The 21,104-nt window shown below is 41.0% G+C and overlaps 1 protein-coding gene across 5 annotated transcripts in view; it reads right to left on the reverse strand.

The window, feature by feature from the left end:
* EML4 (EMAP like 4) overlaps window positions 1-21,104 on the reverse strand; it is a 1,387,551-nt gene that overhangs the window by 158,592 nt on the left and 1,207,855 nt on the right. For all 5 annotated transcript variants that reach the window (XM_069608481.1, XM_069608484.1, XM_069608483.1 and 2 more), the window contains one exon: window positions 946-1,043. In XM_069608481.1, the coding sequence (XP_069464582.1) occupies window positions 946-1,043 (98 nt within the window). The remainder of the gene's footprint in view (window positions 1-945; window positions 1,044-21,104) is intronic.

The following is a 21,104-nucleotide window of genomic DNA, read 5'->3' on the forward strand; positions in this document are numbered from 1 at the left end:
TTTTTTAAGTGGAGGGAATCTCCCATACCCCTTCCCCATCACCTCCACACAATACCCCGTACACACACAATGCACAAATAAAAAAATAAGTACTCGACTCGAGAGTCGAATTAAAAGACCATAAACTAACTCTGGTTGATGTTAACAATGTAAACGCATTCATGCAATTCTAGCAGTTTCTTTCCAAGAAGAGCCAACAACGTATTGAGAATCAGATAAATGCCACAGAACTCGCTGTTTTTTGCTACTCAAATAGAGATCGAAAGTGGAAACATAGCTTTAGATGACCTGCGCAAGTTGCACATTTGCAGCAGAGTTGGTCACCCAGGCAGCCACACACTTCAACATCATGTATGTGGTATCATCAAGCAGGACTATTGACCTAACGGCATGGACAGACTTCGCAGGAGAATCCTTTCTGTAGCAACGCAAGGGGAAAACCATATAGATATGCAAGGGGCCTAAACAGCACTGCATTGCAGCTGGCCCATACAAATACATATTTGCTTTTTTACGGTCTGAAACTATGCAAAAATGTCATGGTCTGAGGCTAGAATGAAAAAAAGGACAATAAACAAATTAAAAATATCAATCCCATTACACAAGTAGAGCCTTAAATAAATTATCCACAAGTTCAGTATGCGAAAAATCTTAAAAGGTCTACCTCTCAGGCAGATAAACTAGCGCAGTCTCATGATCTTTTTCCATTAAGCAATAAAAAAGAAGCTGTGATTCGCATCCACCATATACAATAGGGCCCTGTGCAATGACGAGGCAACTTCACATAGCGTAAGAGTTTACAGAATTCTCAGATTATTAGCTAATATTCATAATATCAAATATAACTGAAAACAATCCAATAGACGATAGCTGCAATCCTGCATTACCATTTACACATTGTAAACAATGGAACAGTTATTTCTTATTTACATGTTTCACACTTACAGTACACTTTCCATATCTGCTATATTTTCTTCCATTTTCTGTCACCGTGTAGAGGTAAATAAAATTGTCATGGGATCCTACTGCAAGAAACGTCCCATCTACACAAACAAAGAAAATTGATTAAAATCATGATTATCACCAAGGTGATGTGTTTAGTTTGTCTTGCATGTTGTAGAATATCAAATCAAACACTTCTGCATGTTTCTAAAATAAGTACCACAATCGGTTATGGGAAAACCATCAATTATTAGAGAGCTGTAACAAATGAAAACACAAACAGAAGAGCTGGACATCACTTTTACACGGGGGGATGGGGGGGGGAGAGGCAAGTGATTCTCCTACTTTAAACTGCATTGGCTGCAGGGAAAAAGTATGCAAGGATTTCCATCTTCCAAAGCCCCGTATCTGATGGGCTATAAACTGAGCAGTAATGCTATTGTAGACACATAGCAAAATGTTAGATTCAAAGGCACACAGTTGGAGAAGGAAAAAGATATGCTTTTCACACCTTCTCTGTGCAGTAAGGCTTTTCACATGAACAGTGGTATGCATTTTCCAATGTTATAAGCAAACTTCCTGGCCAAATTATTGCTTGCAGTGATTGTAATGCCTAACCTGACTAACAAAAACACTGTGCACCCGTGTCTGGGGACACAAATATTGCCAGAGGTTGGTTGCTGCAGGTTTCTGCAGCCCCCATGGTGTGCTTGGGTGGTAAATATTTTAGGCCTACTTGTATGCATATGTTGAAACTAATACAGAGATATTCCCTAAGCTTCAAAGTTCTAAGTCCAAATGTATCCTAGTTGTGCCTCATATTTGACAGTGTCCCAATGGCTTGCATACAAAGTGGAAAATCGTAATTACTTCAATACTGTTCCAATGGTGATGGTTCAACTGTTTGCTAGGCATGCCTCTTTTTTAATGAGTACCAATAATTTCTGCTCAGAAATCCAAAATTGCCATACATGGTGCCTGTGTTGTATGTGAGAGGTAGTAGCAGTAGGTCATATTCAGGCACTGCCGATGTAGTTCTCTTGAAGGTCTCAGCTCAAAGTAGGCCACAATGTGACATAAATCCTGTGTCTATGTTCAGACCAGCTTTTCTCAGATTGGAAATCATGAATAGTACAGCAGATAGGGGAAATATCTCAAAGAATTTTAACAGTATCATTGTGACAACCAAAATGTCTTCCTCGGATGCTGTTGCTTCCATATTAAATGTGATTTTCCTTGAATGTATGATATAAATGTGTGCAAAACATCCAATGGTTCATACAAATGCATATTATCATTTTTTTCTTCACATACTACTTAGTATGACAATTTAAGAAGAAAAAAGATAAAAACATGGAGAAAGTACATAAACTGATGAATACGTTCATGCCCAATACTTCTAGACAAATCACAGAAACCGAGTGGAACAAGTATTTCATCTGTCAAGAATACAATTCAAGGGTTCTTCACTGTCCAGCAGAGACTAAACATGATACAAAGGGAGCTGGTTATGAGACCATATCCGATCTGCATGTGGGGTTTAGTAGTGTTGGGTGTTTACCAAGGACAATTAATCTGTCACGTCTGGATAAAGGTGGAGATATTGAGGCAACACTGGTACCGCAAAGCGTGGTTTCACGAATCATGTGATTGAGTTCAATAAAACAAAACTGCAAAGAGCAGGGGAAAGGAAGATGTCACCTGCAGATAATGCTGATGGTTCACCTGTCAGTGTGTTCAAGAAATAAGGTTTGGTGAATACAAAACCAATATGCTTTTTTTGTGACATGCCTGCCCCATCTGGAAAATCATTGTGTACAGCATCTGCAGTCAGCCTTGAAGTTCGCGTTCGTCAATGCTCCCTTTGTCAGGGGAGGTTTCCTAAAGGCCACTTTGAAGGTAGACTTCATAAAACTATCCCAATAGTTTGTAGTTCCCAAACTCTTAGTATCAGTCTGTAATACTCATGGAACCTTGGCAGAGTGGCAGAGCAGTCAGGCTTATCCTATTAGGAACATGTGAGCTGCAGGTAAGTACACTGAACCTAGCTATTAATGCAATTCAAAGAAACACTTTACAGAAAGGTATATTAAAATATATATTTACACAAGATATACTTTTACAAACTTAGCACTTTGAACCAAAACACTTCAGAATACTTGTAGATACTTTTCAAAGGCCACTGCTTAGTTTGTAATTGTTCGCGGTTACAACCGTTACAGCTTTTGACACAAATTACAGTTCTACCGTATTATAGGTAATAACGCGCACTCGCACACACACAAAGATATACAGTAATTTTATTAAGTTAGCAAAACCGCATAAGATAATGTCTTTTTGGAAGGAAAACAGTTGCTTAGTCAAACAGTAGCAGAGCCTAAGGTTTTAGAGGCAGTTTCTTCTTACACTAAGGTTTTTAAGGTCCTATTTGCAACCCTAGCTAAAAGGCAGTTCAGAGTGGCTCAACTTCTTGTGAAGCAGAAGAACAGAAAATGTGTGGATATTTTCTAGTCTCTAGTCTTAAAGATGCTGGAAGAGTAACAACGTTAGAGACCCTGTCAAAGCACTCGCTAAAGGGACACAAGCAGCAGCTTGGGTCGGAGGTAAGAGGGGGATACCCTGGACACCTCTATGTGCACTCCAACGCTCTGGAGTGACTTTTTGGATTAAGGTAAGCAAGGGGAAACCTAGAGTCTGCAAAGGAAAGAAGGTCCCCAAGCCCAAAACTTCCTCAAGGAAGAAAGTTCCTGTAGAAGAGAAACAAGAGGCCTTACCTGTGACCCCACCCCCAGCTGCGACTGAGTTGGTGCCAGAAGAATCCCAAGAAGAACCATCCTCTGTTGAGTCAAAGGTGGAGGAGATTCAATCCTGTCTGGAAGATCTGGATCCTAGAGACCATCCTGAGCTGCAGACTTTGCTCGCAGAAGGTGAACCCTCAAGGACATATTTCAGTAGGGAAAAGAGAGGGTATATTACCTTTTAAATTGCGCCTGCAGATTTCAAAAGAGAAGTTTGAGAGTAATGAGCAGAAGCACAGAGTGAGTAAAGATTGACTTTTATTGATTGTCCACTCTTATTTTGAGTGTGTAATCTTAATACAATGGTTAGTCATTGGAGAAATGTGTTGTAATTTGCAAATCATGATTATCAAAGTCCCTAATGTTACGTTCACAAGAGGGTTGGGTCCCAAGTCTTGCTTCCACAAGAAAGAGTCCTTGTTGTTACTTGTATCCTGAAAGTTATGGTCCTTAGTATTGCTTCATAATAAGGTCCTTATTGCCTAATTGTTTCCCTTAGTGTTGCTTCCACAGAAAGGGTCCTTGTCGTTATTTGTATCCTCAGTGTCCTTAGTATTGCTTCATAATAAGGTCCTTATTGCCCGATTCCCTCGACACGTGTTTCTCCAATGGCTTTGTATTGGTTCCTCAGGAGGGTAATAGATTGCTTGTCTGATATATTTTTGTAGTTTTTTCGTACTGATTCGGTTAGAACTTTACTTTGTTTGTTATTCCAACTGGATGAAATACAGTTCGATTGATTGCTGATAGAAAAGGATGAAAATAGAAAGGTGGTCAGTTGTCAAAATGTCTAATAGTTTGATCGGGTAGATGTGTTCTGCTTAATGGTCATATGTAAGTAAGAGATTGGGCTGAACAACATCATTTGCATAACTAGCTTGTTACTTAGTATGATATTAAATATGGATGGATAGTAGGTTAAGATTCACAGCAATGCTTCAGTTTTAAATTTAGAAAGTAGTAATTACTAAACAAAGAAAGTGTCACACGGATTGGATTGTTGCACATTTCTTTTGTTGGTACTGCATCAAGTTTTGAGGATTTGATAGTAAGCGTGTTCAGTATTTGGATTGATTCATCCTGATTTTGAGAAAATGACATATTGTGGATCTTTGAGTACTTGAGATTGTATACTTGAGCCCTTCAACTGCATTTAATACATGGGGAGTGAAAAGCTTACCTTAATAGTTACTAAGGCGAGATTCAGGGGTGCCAGACCAGTAAGGATTTGATTAACTTCGAATTAATTACTCGCGACTGTGCGAACTCTTGACTGGGTATGTGGGCACCTAATAGGAAAGTAACATGTCACAAACAGCTAAGTACTTTGATACGTCTGCTAATTGGGGACATTTTAACAAAAGGGTACCAAGTCAAGTATCATTTAGGAGCCCCAACTTACCTTCTCTTTTCAGGAGTAGGACAAAAACAAGCGCCGGTATGTTAGCCGAGATCCAATCAAGTTGTTGGAACTCTAATTATTGTTCGTGCTAGTCTAATTTAGATTGGATTAGAAGACTAATTTAGAGATAATTAGTAATTACTTAAATGCGGTGCCTGCACTTCAATAGTATTGTAAGCACTTAACTCGGAGCGGTTATCCTAAAAGATGTTAGTAGTCGAGATCAATTTCAAAATTGTTGGAACGCCATTAATATTCGCGCTGGTCTAATTTAACTGACATGTCATCAGAAATGTCACGTAAAAATGTCAGAAACCTTTCAGAAAAGATTGTAAGAGGCTGAACAACGGTTCTCTAGTACTCAAACCAAACGAGACCCAAATAAACCATCCAATGGGACCTCACTCAAATCCCTATTTGAACACCTGGAACTATCTAAAAAAGAAATCTCTAGATGGTGGGAAATTGCAACATTAGAAAAATATTTACAAGTCAACCGAATCCCGCGAGGACTTACAATCTGTATATTTAACTCTTTTGAAGAGGATGAGATTGAAGAACTCAGAGAATGGGAAACACTGTTATTTAACACCTCAAAGGAAATGATGTACAGAGTCATCAAACAAGGGAAGAAAGTTCACCAAACAACTCTTAAATAAATAGAAATAACAAAATAAATTGAAGACCTAAACGCTCCTGAAGCGACATTCAAAAACCATCAAATTCTAGATAACTTTCTCACAATCTTCACTAATGAACTCAAAATCAAAAAACAGCACAAGTTCTACAGAGACGAAATGTATTATAAATTCAAGAGGATTTATTCCTTCCAAAAAACACAAGTAAAATCAACTACCAAATCACAAGCCAAACCTCCTATCAAACCACCGCCAGTACAATAACACACACCAGTCTCCTCAGAAGTGGAATCGGAGCGCGAAAGTGAAACAGAAAAAGTCCCACCACCAACAACTGATCCAACCAGAGAGGAAGATCCCTTTCCTTTTTTAGAAGAATACCAGAGGTACAGACTAGCCAGAACGTATTCAATATTCAAACCACTTCTCCCTCAAACAACAAATCAGCCAGGTAGCTCCAAAAATGGAAGCCAACCATAAGATGAAAGGGAGGCAGTGGGAGCCTCAGGAGATACAAGAAACACACAAGGAGTCTTTACTCGTTCAAAAAATCCAAAACCCAGGAGGACTTGGTGGTTAGCCTCAGTCACATCACATTATCGAAAGATTTGATTTCAGCCCTCAACAAAGGACTCATTTTTGTCCCACCAACCATCTGGACCTTTTTCAAGTCAATTTGGATCTTTTCAAAATTTGTCGAGTGCTCAAACTGAAAAAATACTTCAGCAAAAACATCTTGAAATCAGTGGGCACACCCAGAGAAGCACCATTGCTAGTTTCAGGACAATTAGTAGAAAGTACTAATGACTTGATGAATATAGAAGAAATTGAAGATCAACATACCATACCATCATTTGCGGAGGAAATGAATATTTCCCTTTATCTCACTCCAACAACATCTCTCAAACCTAAATCCAAATTTTATCCTTTCTTTACAGCAGACAATGCTATAGACATTTTTCAGCAATTAGTCACAAATGACCTCCGGAAGGCCTACTTTGAAGGTATGAAGTCACCAAAAATACACTCCAACTTGTCCCATAAAGAAACACAAGCCATCAGAGATTTGAAAAACAATGCCGATCTCACAATAAAACAAGCAGACAAAGGGGGCAAAAGTGTTCTTATCAATACCGTGGATTATTTACAAATGGCATCAATTGACTTATCAGATACACAATGTTATGCAAAACTTAGCAACAACTCACTAACGGATCTTGGCAAAGAATGGCAAATACTGAACAATTAATGGCTGGAAATCGGCCTTCTCTCAGAAGATGAAAATGCTTTTATGAACACACCCTCTCCAGTACTGGCCACTACTTACTTCATCTCCAAAATCCATAAACCGTTCAAACAACTGCCACCAACCAGACCTATAATCAATGGAATCAGCTCTCTCACTGAACCAATCTCTGAATTTATTGATACACACCTACAGCCTTCAGCCTCAAGCATGCCATCATTCATTTAAGATACTAAACATGTGATTCAACAGCTAACATCAGTCAATTGGGAACCAAACTTTCATGTTGTAACCTTTGACGTCACGTCAGCATACTTCACAACAAAGGAATGGAAACCACTCATCATTTTCTCAAAATCAGATCAATTTCATACTATCACCAGTACCTCATGCTACTGGAAATGCTCGACTTTACCCTCAATGACAACATATTTACCTTCAATGCCAAATTTAAAGACAAATCCTGGGCACAGGCATGGGAGCAAAATTTGCCCCACCGTATGCAAACATATATGGGTCATTTTGAACTACACCACGCATGGAAACACACTCTCTTCACCAACTAAAACGTCTAGTGTACTGGGGATGGTACATCGATGATATCCTCGTAATTTGGAATGGCACAAGATCCCAACTAGAAGAATATCACCACACCTCAACAAGAATAATTACAATCTCAAATTGACCATGCAGAAAGTACTACCAAAATTCAATTTCTGGACCTCAAGCTTTATGTTGAAAAAAACACAATACAAACAATATTATATGTTAAACCAACAGCAAGCAACAGCATCCTCCACGCTAAAAAGCAACCATCTTTTGCACATCATCAATAACATTCCATTTGGAGAATACCCAAGAATAAAAAGGAATTGCACATTAGAATCTGAATTCAATTAACATGTGATAGAAGCAGAGAATACATTCAAAACAAGAGGATATAAAAAACAATTACTCAAAAAAGCCCGTTACAAAACCACTTACAGATCAAGATCAGAACTGCTCCAAAACAAAATTACCACTCAAGAACCAAAGACAATTCTACCAAGATTCATAACTACCTATAGCAGTGAAGCTCAAAAACTAAGAAAAATTCTTTCCCAACATTGGAACATCCTTAAAGCGGATGAAGACCTACTTAACCACCTAACAGACAAGCCCAACTTAACATTTAGGACAGCACCAAACCTTAAGAACATACTTTGCCCCTCACATTTTGAACAGCGCAATAAGGAACCAGGACTTCAACAACTATGGAATCAAGAAAGATTACAAGGAATCTACAAGTGTGGAACCTGCAACATCTGCCATTTTGCAGAAGGCACCAAAAAAAATATCAAATTGCCCAATGGCAAAGATTTCACTATTTGAGATTTCATCAATTGCAATACCAAATTTATGGTATAAGGAATCAAATGCTCTTGCCATAAAATCTACATTGGCAGCACGATCAGGAAACTGAAGCACAGAATATCAGAACACATTCGTTATGTAAGAAATTGAGATATGACATCACCACTGGCATACCATTTATTTACCATAGACCCGCAAGAACCAATCGAGGCAATAAGATTCTTTAGGATCCAAAAAGTTAACAAATCCCCCGGGGGGGAGGGAGAGGCACAACTGGGAACAACTATTTCAACAACAAGAGGCAAAGTGGATCTGCCTTATGAACTGCTGCCATTGTGGCTTAAATTCAGAACGGGAGATGGCTCATTTCCTCCAACCAATCAACAAACTCTAAGTCCCATTTAAGCATTTTCGAGACACATTACTATTTCCCTACAAGATTGTAACATAAATGACATTCCAAGAAGAATACCATTATTTTGGATCCCCCCCCCATTTTACAAATTGGCAACCCTTTCAAAATCTATTGAGGTTAATATATCCTCTCATGGATACCTACATTTTTGCCAAAACTGCTCCGAGCTAAGCGTTACCACTGTTCGCATTACTATTGAATTGCAGGCACCGCATTAAGTAAATACCTAAAAACTCTAAACCAGTCTTCAGACCCAATCCAAAATGGTGACTGACGCCTATGCCGTAAATTTGCCAACAGATATCTCGCAACGTGATCACGACCCGTATATGACATTATGTCAGTTAAATTGGACCAGCGCAAATAATTATGGCGTTCCAACAACTTTGAAATTGATCTCGGCTACTAACATCTTTTAGCATAACAGCTCTGAGTTAAGTGCCTACAATACTATTTAAGTAATTACTAATTATCTCTAAATTAGTCTTCTAATCCAATCTAAAATGGGGACCGTCATGCTCAAGGCATAAACCAGTCATCAGAAAACATGTAACGTGACCACGATATGTTAAACGTCACCACGCTATTTAAATCTATTTAAATTAGACTAGTGCGAACAATAAATGGCATTTCAACAACTTGATTGGATCTCGGATAACATACCGGCGCTCGTTTCTGTCCTACTCCTGAAAAGAGAAGGTAAGCTGGGGATCCTAAATGATACTTGCCTTGGTACCCTTTTGTTAAATTGTCCCCAATTAGCAGACATATCAAAATACTTAGCTGTTTGTGACATGTTACTTTCCTATTAGGTGCCCACATACTGTGATGCTGGAAATGCAACGGAGGGACAGGGCCTCCGTATCCTTGTCCTTTACAGCTTTTTATCGTGTGTCGTGTCGTGTTTTCCGCGCAGGAGTTCATGTGGGACTCCTGGCGGTGCAGCTCTCTCTCCTTTGGTTTGGTGAACGGACCCGCGGGATACCCTTATGGCACCCATGGGTAGGGGTACAACCCTGTGCCCCTAGTGTATGTTTTTGGGCACCTGTGTGTGACCCACAGAGCAGGGTATGGGCTGGTGGCAGCTCCGTGCTGAAATGACTGGTGCGCTGAGCGTCCTCCATTTTAGGATGCCCAGGACCTGTCATTGGAATCGGTAGATTCCTGATGGAGACAAAATGGCCCCCATGGCCTCTTGCCCTCCATCACCTGTTAGCCTGATCTTCCCGAAGTCCCGGGAAGCCCTGCCTCTGTCCCTTCCCCCTGACTGGCTGTTGGGTGGAAGTTCCGTATATGGTAGTGTGGGGAAGTGCCGACCAGACTGGCTGGAGCCTTCTCAACGACTATGTTGTGGGTACGCCTGTGGGTTGGACCTGGGTGAATGGAGTGTGGGACGAATATACATTCTATGTTGTGGCTGTCTAGTATCTGGTGGTTTACACAATGGTTGAGACAGCCCTGCCCGAAACCGGTATGAATGCAGCTTGGAGGGATGAATGGCTCAGTACTTGTCCCAATACACATAACTTGTTGTGAGTGTCTGGAGAGAAGTGAATGGCTTGAATACCTCGTGAGCCTGATTGGCTGCCTGCCTGCATGAATGCCCGTAGTCGTCATTGGATGCTTGAGTGTGACCCAGCGGAATGAATGGGAGATCAACAGTATATCCGGGGACCTCTCACTGCTAGGAATCGTGTTCAGAAGCTGAAGTCCACTACAACGAGTAGTCTCTCTGCTCGGCCCTCTCTGCTCGGCCCTGACTCGCGCATACAATTTTTAGCCATATCTGGACACCTTTGGCTGAGGAATCACAGTTTAGAATGGGTTTTTCCACTTTTACTCGCAGAGAATTTTCAACTTACCTGTTGAGGTTCAAGTCCTGTTCCTCCATGACGCACTCAGTGCCCCCCAGATATCTGGACTTATGATGGATATTCTTGCATACCATAGCACTGGATAAATCTTTGATAGAGACTCCAGGACTACCTCCAAGGTTACCACACGTCCTGATGAAGGCCTGCTCACATAGCTGCACTACACAGCTCCTTTTAGGCCGAAATACCGTTGTGTCGACGATATCACTATTCAAACTATGTACATTGGAAGCATTGTTTTTGTGTCTTTTGTATACATGTCCATTGATGTGGGTTTATGTTCTACTTCTGTGACTGCATAACTGTTTTTGATCCACCTAAAACAGCAGTATACCATTTGTGTTATCACATTGAGACCCAGTTGTCTATACTGGACCATACTCATTTTGTATTGTTGTGTCTTTAATACGCCTTGGGTGCTCTATCCCCACTAATACTATCCATTTGTTATTAAAAATATACATTTTGTGAAAAAAGGATTGCACTATGACTGTTTCTTTTCGGTATTAGATTGGAATTGTTGCTTTACCTCCCACCCTGAAATTTTGGTTCAGTTTATTTAAGCTCCCTGGTAGACAGACCTTCGAGAGGCTGCCGACCCGATACAGGGACTGCTGCGGAACTCCAAGGAGAAGCGCCCGGACTGTTGTCCGCCACTGTCGTCGACCGCCGTCGCCGACTGGAGCCGCCGTGCTCCACTTGCCCAAGAACTTCATTGATCCAAGGACGCTCTCGTCCGCATCGTCGCCGCTGTATCCTGCTGGAGAAGGCCTGACCATTAACGCACCGAGGAGCATCCACCAGTGGGTTTCCTGCCACCCAAAGACAACAGAGATGCTGACGAATCGACGCCTTTGCTGGGCCACAGTTCTTCAACTCTTTGCGGTCCAGAACTATCGACACCGAGGTGTCCCGCACGCCTCTTCCTGGCAGGACGTTTACGCTTTCCTGTCAACAAGCACCGCTAAGAACGATGCGGCCACTACACCGTCGTAGCTTGACCTGTTCTCCGTCGGACGTTTGACGACCCATGACTCCTGCCTGAAAGGGAGGACACTCAAGAAGGGTTGTCGATTTCCCTGTGTGACACTTTGTTTAGTAAGTACTTAAAACTGAAGCATTTCTGTGAATCTTAACCTAGTATCCATCCATATTTAATATCAAACTAAGTAACTAGCTAGTCATGCAAATGATTTTGTTCAGCCCAATCAGTTAGTCATGCAAATGATGTTGTACAGCCAAATCTCTTACTTACATATGACCATTAAGCAGAGCACATCTACCCAATCAAACTAATACACATTTTGACAACTGACCACCTTTCTATTTTCATCATTTTCTATCAGCAATCAAACTGTATTTCATCCAGTTGGAATAACAAAGTAAAGTTCTAACAGAATCAGTACGAAAAAACGACTAAAATATATCAGACAAGCAATCTATTACCCTCCTGAGGAACCAATACAAAGCCATTGGAGAAACGTGCCGAAGGGAATCAGGCAATAAGGACCTTATTATGAAGCAAAAGGACCCTGAGGATACAAATAACAACAAGGACCCTTTCTGTGGAAGCAACACTAAGGGAAACAATTAGGCAACAAGGACCTTATTATGAAGCAATACTAAGGACCCTAACCTTTGAGGATACAAGTAACAACAAGGACTCTTTCTTGTGGAAGCAAGACTTAGGACCCAACCCTCTTGTGAACGTAACATTAGGGATTTGGATAATCGTGATTTGCAAAATACAACACATTTCTCCAATGAGTAACCAATGTATTAAGATTACGCACTCAAAGTAAGAGTGAACAATCAATAAAAGTCAACCTTTACTCACTTTGTGCTTCTGCTCGTTACTCTCAAACTTCTCTTTTGAAATCTGCAGGCGCATCTTAAAAGGTAATATACCCTCTCTTTTTCATTTCTTCCAAACTTTGGGCAACCTCAATGGCAATATTCCCGTGCAGCCACAGGTACCTTACCATAAAATATTAAAAGCTAATAATAGTGAGCTTGCTTCTAGGATTGCGAATAAGTTGCAAATCTATTCACAGATTTCAGTAGGGGGCAGAGAGAGGATCCTTCTCTAGAAGATCTGCGTCAGCAGGTAACTTCCCAGAGTGAAGGGCAAGAACCTGGGAAACAGACTGTACTGGGAGGATGGATTCATCTACAGTGATCCTATGGAGTCTATTCCAGGGGCCCTCAGGAGACTGGTGGTACCACAAGAATTGAGATCCAAATGCCTACAGTTAGCACATGAAGTCTCCCTGGCTGGTCATCCGAGTTCAAAAAGGACCAAGGAGAGAATACAATTGTACTTCTACTGGCCCAAGATGGATGCAGGGGTTGAGAAACATTGTAGTATTTGTCACACTTGCCAGTTATCAGGTAAAGGTGGAGGCAAGAATGTGGCTCCTTTAGTGCTTCTCCCAGTTGTGGGATTTCCTTTTGAGAGGGTGGGATTTGACATTCCGTGTCCCCTAGACCCTCCAACTTCTTCAGACAACCAATTCATATTGGTTGTAGTGGACATGCCACTAGCTACTCTGAAGCTATTCCAATGAGGACGGTTACTGTTCAGGCAGTGGCCTATGCCCGACTTGGTATTTTTACCCGAGTAAGATTTCCTAAAGAGGTTGTACTTGTGGGGTTACCTACAAGCTCTCAATGTTCTACCACCCTCAGACAAATGGGTTGCTAGAGAGGTTTAACAAGACTATGAAGAGCATGACTGGAGCTTTGGAAGAACCACTTAGATGAAAGTGGGACCTTCTTCTGCCATGCCTTCTCTTTGCCTATAGAGAAGTGCCCGAAGCTGGAGTGGGTTTTAGTCCTTTTGTGTTACTTTATGGTCATCCTGTCAGGGGCCCTTTGGCCCCAATTAAGGAGGGTCTGGAGAGGTCTCCTTCCCTCAAACCAGAATTGATCTGGAGAATAATGATGGTCAAAGTATAACACTTAGCTCTCATCTTCCACAAAGTGAGGGAAATAATGTGGATGAAAATGTAATTGTTGACCCACCTCCCAATCTTCTGACCTCACCGCTGTAGAAATAGAGAAAATGCAGCTTGAATTTAGGAAAATGGAGATTCAGTCTGAAATTAGAGACAAAGAAATGATAAAGGAACTGCAACTCAGACAAAAGGAGATGCAGCATGAGCTTCACATGAAAAAGTTGTCCCTCGATTCCACTTCTGTTTCAGTGTCCTCTATGTCCGACACTTTCAGGAACAGGAAGGCTTGTCTCGCCAAAGATTTGGTGAGTGTGTATGATTCTAAAACTGATATTCTTGATTGGATGGGTACACTTGAGTTTACATGTAAGGTGCAAGGTATATGCGAGAGTGAGTTTGTTACACGAGTAATCTCTAAGATCCTCCAAAATGGCTGTGATGGTGTTGAATGAGGCCGATAGACTAGATAAACAGTTGATAAAAACAGCTCTCATAGCCAGGTATGGGAAGACCACTTCCCCATACCTAAAAAAGTGTGCGGACCACAAGAAGAGAGATGGCAACTTGTGGGCCACTTGGGTGTGTGAAAGCCTGAAGAACTTAGATGGGTGGATTAAGGGCTACAAGGTGAGTATTTATGAGAAGTCTTTTCATGCTTGAAAGTATTTTTGATGCCTGTTCCCCAGAGCTGAGACAGCACCTTGTTGATTCAAGGAACTGGACCCCAAGAGGCTAGCACTCACTGCTGATTTGTGGGTGGCCAACAGGGCTACTCAAGGCTTATGGGGATCCTCTCAAGAAATAGAATGGGGAAAAAGCATACAAAAGATAAGGATAATTCCAAAAATCCCCCACCAAAAGAGGGCCACAAACATAACAAGAGTAAATATCCCCCAAGCAACCTTATAGGGCTAGTGAAACCTCTGGATCCAAACCAGAGGGAGGTTATCGGAAACCTCCATTCCAAAAGACATTTGGGAAAAGTGTGGTTTGTGGGTCTGGTGACCATGCAAAAGGAGATCCTAGATGTAAGGGTGAACCATCAGGGATCCCATCTGTCAGCTTAGCATTCACACATGATGTGGCAATGACAGGTGCTAACTTTCACACTTCAGCTGAAGAACCGGTGTTCAAGTTAGATCTTCTATAGTATCTCTGGGACTATCGGAACAGAACATTGAAGTCTATAATTCCATTCCTGATAATACTAAAGAGTATTATAAAGATAGTGTACTTGTAAATGGCCAGGACACCCCTGCCATCAGAGACACGGGGGCCAGTATAAATGTGGACGATGAAAGTTTCTTTCAACCCGAGGAAGCTGCTAAGGCTCCCAAAAGGCTTGGCAAGTTAGCAGGAGGTCCAGTCCAAATGTGTCTGGTACTGCCAGCTATCATTAAATGTAATGACATGACTGTTAAAATACCTAAGTGTTCAGTCTGAAGTGCCAGGTAGGGTACTGTGGGGCAATGACTTGAAGGCCATGGGTGTAGTTTCCAGCACCCCCAAGCCTCCTTCTAAGGAGAGAAGGGAGCTGACAAGGAAAGCAAAGGAGGCAACCTTAAGAAACCTCCCCACTGAGACCAAGGGGAAAATAGAAGACAAACCCCTGCTAAACTGAGTGCAGGTGATCTTATTGGACACGATGCCATGTACCATATTCATTGCCTCATATAATTATTAATTAATAGAGCAGGATACCCAAGAAACTGAGATGGACCAAATTAACCATGGTAGTGCAGAAGATGCTTGAACGGAAATGGAATTGCACCCTGCACCCATATTTAAACTTGTTGACCTATGCAATCAATTCAGCATGAGCATGGAACTACTTGGCATTGTTCTTTCAGGACACATACATTCCACGAAACTGAAAAACAGGATACTTGCTTACTTTCCTTACACGGAAGCACACAAGCAAGGCTGTTGAAGTAAAGGCAGACCACCATAAAAAGGTTCTTGTTTATTGAGCAACAGAAAACACGGTTGACGAGTGCAGTAACATCCTTTCCCTTCAGCTGCCAAGCTTCAACTGATCTCTTAACCATTCCAGATTTTCCCTTCACATGCCACGGTTAACCTACAATCATTGCAGTTCAGGCTGTGACACACAGACTACACCAACATTCCATGACGATTATTACACTATAAAACAGACGACCTCTCTTTTGAACTGGGTGGTCATTTGTGGATCCACAGGGCAGTGGTGGGGAACTGTGGAGGAAGGGAGGGAGAAGGGAAAATAAAAGCAAAGCAACAAATCAGAGGACAACCTCAAACATTTCAGGAAGGCTATCTAACCATCCTTCACCACTCTTCTCTAATGCTATGTAGCCAATCTTCACCAGTCCCCTCTTATTCCAGACTGCAAGGCACCACCACACATTTTCTCAACTGTCTTTGGTCCAGAAAATGTGACTCACATTTTCTGCTCTTCCTGGGCAGCTTGACTTTCACCCAATCACTAGTGAAAAACTCTCTACACTTGCACCCATGTCATAAGTTTGAACAGAGAAACCCCAGTGTTGGGGTGGGGAGTCACCCTGTACTGAAACACTCTCTGTAACAAATCCTGCCAAACTCTACTGTTCCGCACTGACAACCTGATGCCGTCCATGACTGTACGGTTTCACACATCCATTGCTCTGAGGGTGGTATATGGCTGTTCTTTTGTGTACCACAACCTTCTTCTTAAAGCCACAACTGGAACTCCTTCAATACAAACTGTGGTCCATTATCAGTTGTGTTGGCAAACCTCTCAAGAACACATTCTCCAATTGATCGGGTTCTTAGAAGTAACATACTTGACAACCCCCACCTCGGTCCACTTAGTTTCGTGGTGGTTGTGATGGATTTGCTGTCTATCTCTGGAGCCAGAATAATTCAGTGGTCCAAGCACATCTATTTTTTTTAATTTTTTTTTTATTATTAGTTTTATATGGTTTACAAAAGAAAACCTTTAAAACAGAGAACAAGATACACTTCTTCCTACTTCATTCCACCGAACATACATTATTAGACGCTTTATCAATCGTTCCCTCCTAATGTCGGAATCGGCTCTTTTAGACGGGTTTTCAATTCCTTCAAAAATTGAACTAAACCAAACATAATTTTCCGGTCAGCACCTTCAAATATAACTTTCCACCAATCTTCAGCCGTATAGGTACTTCGTGCCTCAAAAAGCGGTCCGAACAACTTAGTTCGCAAAGAGCGAAATTCTGGGCAAAATAACGTCAAGTGTTTTAGTGTCTCTATCGAATGTTTACAAAAACGACGGATTAAGTCAGCAGGTTCATTAAGTAGCCAAGTACCTATACGGTCTTTTGTCATGAAAAGATTAAGTCGAAAATGCAGATATAATAATCTTAAGTTCTGATCAGGAAATTGTGACAGATACGGTTGTAATTTATCTAGCTCTCTTGCTTCTGGTGGTACATCTCTTAAGAGACGAGAGCTAGATCTGTCAGTGCAGGTTTGGTGCCAGTCCGCACTCCATAGTTTACGTTTGGCCTTATCAGGATTTTTAAGTAAAGTAGTAATGTCAATGTCATTTGCATCCAAAATTTCAGAACATTGCCGATTCCATTTAGCAAGCATTGTGTATTCGGGCTCTGAGTCCGGCTTGTGTAGTATTTTGAATGGAGGGGCTGCATTAGAAAGCTGTGACTTCCTGTATAAAGTTAAAGTGTTCCAACAAACTCTCGCTTGTATGGAAGTCAGTCCCAGTTCAAATCTTATATTACTAGTCGGACATCCTTTAGAGATGTGTAGATGTGTAACGCTCTGGTCCAAAAGTTGTTTTCAAGTGTGTTCAATAACTCGTGTGAGCAACCAAACATGTTTTCAGCACCATAGATCATGGTCAGTATTACTTTTTGTCTTTAAAAATGTATCACAGGTTTTATGGAAAATTTTCCGAATTTTTTGTTTATGATCGCGCCCTGGTAAACCAGTTGTTGATATTTTCTTTTGGTGGCCTCAACCCAAGGATTGTCATTTATGTGTGCACTTATTATGGATCCCAAATATTTTATGTGAGTAGAGATCCGAAGCGGTATTTTTTCCAAGTACCACACATATTGGGTTGATCTCTTTTTATAGGCTGACAGGTTGCGCAATATCAAGACCTCGCATTTTTTCTTATTTAGACAGAGCTTGTTTTTCATTACATATCTTTCTAAGGCATCTAGTTTTCGTTGTAGGCCGACCGGTGTAACATACAAGAGTAGTAAATCATCAGCATACAACAAATAACCCAACTGCGAGCCGTGAATTTTAGGTGGAAATGCTATTACCTCATTTAATGCGTCGCCTATGTCAGAAATAAAGAGGTTGAACACAATTGCAGCCAAGGGGCATCCTTGTTTCACTCCTTTATAGGTTGGAATCAAAGGAGATAAGGAGCCTCCTTGGTCGAGTGTGACTTGCACAGTGGTATTAGAGTGGAGCTCTTTTATTGCGTCTATAAGATCCACTGGACACTTCCAAGCTTTAAGTTTCTCCCACAGAATGTGGCGATCAACACTATCAAAAGTGTGTGAAAAATCAATAGATGCAACATAGATGGCAGTGTTAGTTCGTATTGACTCCATTTTTAAGAGATTCAGCAGAAGGGTGTTAAGACCGCAACCTATGCCTTTAACAAAACCTGCTCGTCGTGGGTCATTACGATGACTTTTAAGTGCCCACGATTTTAACATCTGTTGTAGTTGAGTTGCATAGATTTTTCCTATTACATCTAACAGGGCGATAGGTCGATAGTCTCTCGGGTCCAGTCTGTTCCCCTTCCTGAAAATCGGGACAATTATAGCATTTTTCCAAGATCTGGGGGTAGCTCGTTTCGTTTCTATTCTTTCGAAGAGGAGTAAACAGAGCTTTGCCCATTCTTTCGGGTTTTGTTTCATTGCGTAGTTCCTGAGGCCATCCGCCCTGGAGCTCTTGATGCATTGGAGTTCTTAATTGAGTTTGTAATGTCGTTTATGTCGAACTCCAGTGTCCACGGGGGTCTGGCCTCAGTTGTACTTTTATTTTCCACTTCAACTGTGTTAAACAAGTTTGTATAATGTTTTACCCAAGTTTCTTGAAGAATTGGAGATACTGGCAATGCTACTTGTGGGGCGGCAAGATTGTTTATTACACGCCAAAATTCTGCGGAGTTTTTGTTTTTAAGATTGCGCATCATCTCTTCGGAGTCATTCTGCAAGATTATAGCATAGTGATTATTTCTCCAGTTTCTGTATTTTTGTGTTATACATTTTTTAGCTGCATCGTATAGTTCTTTGTTACCTCTTGGTATCATCCTTAGTTCTTTACGTAGAGTTTGTTTTTGTTGCAATACGTGTAGATCAAACTTGTATTTATGCTGCGTTTTCTGTTGTTTAAGGCCTTGTTTGCGTTCCACAAATTGAGTCAACAAGTGTTGATATTCAGTCTCACCTGGAGTGCCCTCCAAAGCAGATGTTACCGAGTTTATATCTTTGGTTTTAAAGTTAAGGCGAATTCTTCCGGATCGGTACGTGGTGTCGTGAAGCCATAATTGTTGGGATGGCTGACTGTAGGCATTGAACAACATCTTTAACATGTCATGATCACTATGTTTCATTTTGGTGATCTCGAGCCGGTGTACTTTGGCTGCAAGGTCTTCAGACACGAAAAGATAGTCTATAGTTGAGGATTGATTTTCACGTCTCCATGTGGGATGTGCCGGAATATCACCCGGTGTGTTCCCATTCAAAAGTGTAAGGTTTCTCAAAATCATTTCGTTCATCCAAAGCTGTCCCGTTTTTTCGTTGACCTTATGAGTCAAGGAGTTTATTTTTGACACAGTGTTCAGATTCAAGCAGTCTATATTAAGATCACCACAAAGAAGAATCGATGGTCTGCTTGAATTTTCCATTAGGTTATCCAATATAGAGGTCACCTGATCTATAAACTTAACAACACCAGTTGTAGTGTGATTCCAATAAAGATTGATTATGTACATGGACTCTGATTTGTCGAGGGAGATAATACTCACTTTGGCGATTTGTATGTATGATGAAACATTTTCTGTCTCAATAATTCTGAGTCCGCGATCTTTTTTGACCGCTATCAAAAGGCCAGACATCGGCCTACCTTTGGGTGGTTTAATTGCTGGATTTACCACTATCTCAAAAGCAGGCGACAGCGGGCAGGTTGTCAGCCAAGTTTCTTGTAGACAAATCAGATCTAGATTACTCATCCAAGGGGAGTTGAATAAGTGAACAAAACCCTGTGTGTTCTATGATCCGAAATTAAGGCACTGAGGCGAACTCCGATTTAAGCATTAATCATGGTTTTTGTTGTTTAGGTTTGCAGCCAACCATGCCCAATTTCCATTTTCTGCATCGTTCTTTTGAGTTGACCCGATATTTTTATTCAGACCTTCAACAGTTATTTGAATTTGGTCATTTATGTAGAACTGAGTTGTTTCTGTGTCCTTAGATTTAGTCTCGGTTCTAGTTGATATCATGGGTTTTGTGTCTTTGTATTCTTTGGATTTTATACTCGAAGTTATTCTTTTCTTTAAATTTTCCTGGCTTTTATCATATATATTGTTTGAAGAAAGCTCAGGAATTTTGTCAACTAGGCTCTGTGGATATAAGTCGAAACCTAGGGACAGAAGTGCCGGTACCGCGCCCAACAATATCTCTCAAATAATTTTGATAGCGAGGTGCAGAGTCACAAATCGTTTCTTTCTTCACAGTGAAACTCCACTATTTTCACGTCATCGGAATTGAGTGTTCGCAAACTCGGTATCAAATAAAATAGTTTGGATAGATATTGCCGATTTAGAATCAAGTTATCACAGGAATCAAGTCTTTCCAAAATTAGTTTTTTGAATGAGGATTCCTTTTTTGTTATTTTTTATTTTAACATCATGTTTTTAGGACTTGATTTGTTTCATCTTTCAGCTGTCTATACACAAATTGACGTTGATAGTTCGAACGTCCTGAGCTTGTCGAACCACTTTTTCCAGTTTCTGTGGGCTTATCAGAGACCTCCACATGGCTGGAATCACAGTCAAAATCCTTCAAACTCTTCGACACCAGCTTGAGACGCCTTTCAGCCAGTGTTACAAAAGGTGAGTCTGGTTTATCATTCGTTTCGGGAATCGTAGCAGCAACCTTTTTTGTGGACATATGAGAGTCCTTTGGTTGGCATGTTACAAGTTCGAGGTCCTTAGAGCTCGTGGACACCAGTTTGAGTCATCTTTCAGCCATTGTTACAAATGGTGAATCTGGTTCGTTGTTCAGTTCTGAAATCATATCAGCAGCACTGACGATGGTACTTGTACGTCGTATCTTTGATGATTTTTGAGTACCAAGTGAGACGTCAGACTGAGGCTTCTCAATGTTGCAGCCTGGATAAGTGGCTTCCACTCCTGCGTGTTGTAAAGCTAGGCTCTTGTTTGCAAGGTCTAGAAGCTCGTCTACTTGATTTTCTTCCTCATCCTCATAT

Source organism: Ambystoma mexicanum, chromosome 4q (genome assembly GCF_040938575.1).
Source record: "Ambystoma mexicanum isolate Mex_15411 chromosome 4q, UKY_AmexF1_1, whole genome shotgun sequence".
Lineage (NCBI taxonomy): Eukaryota > Metazoa > Chordata > Amphibia > Caudata > Ambystomatidae > Ambystoma > Ambystoma mexicanum.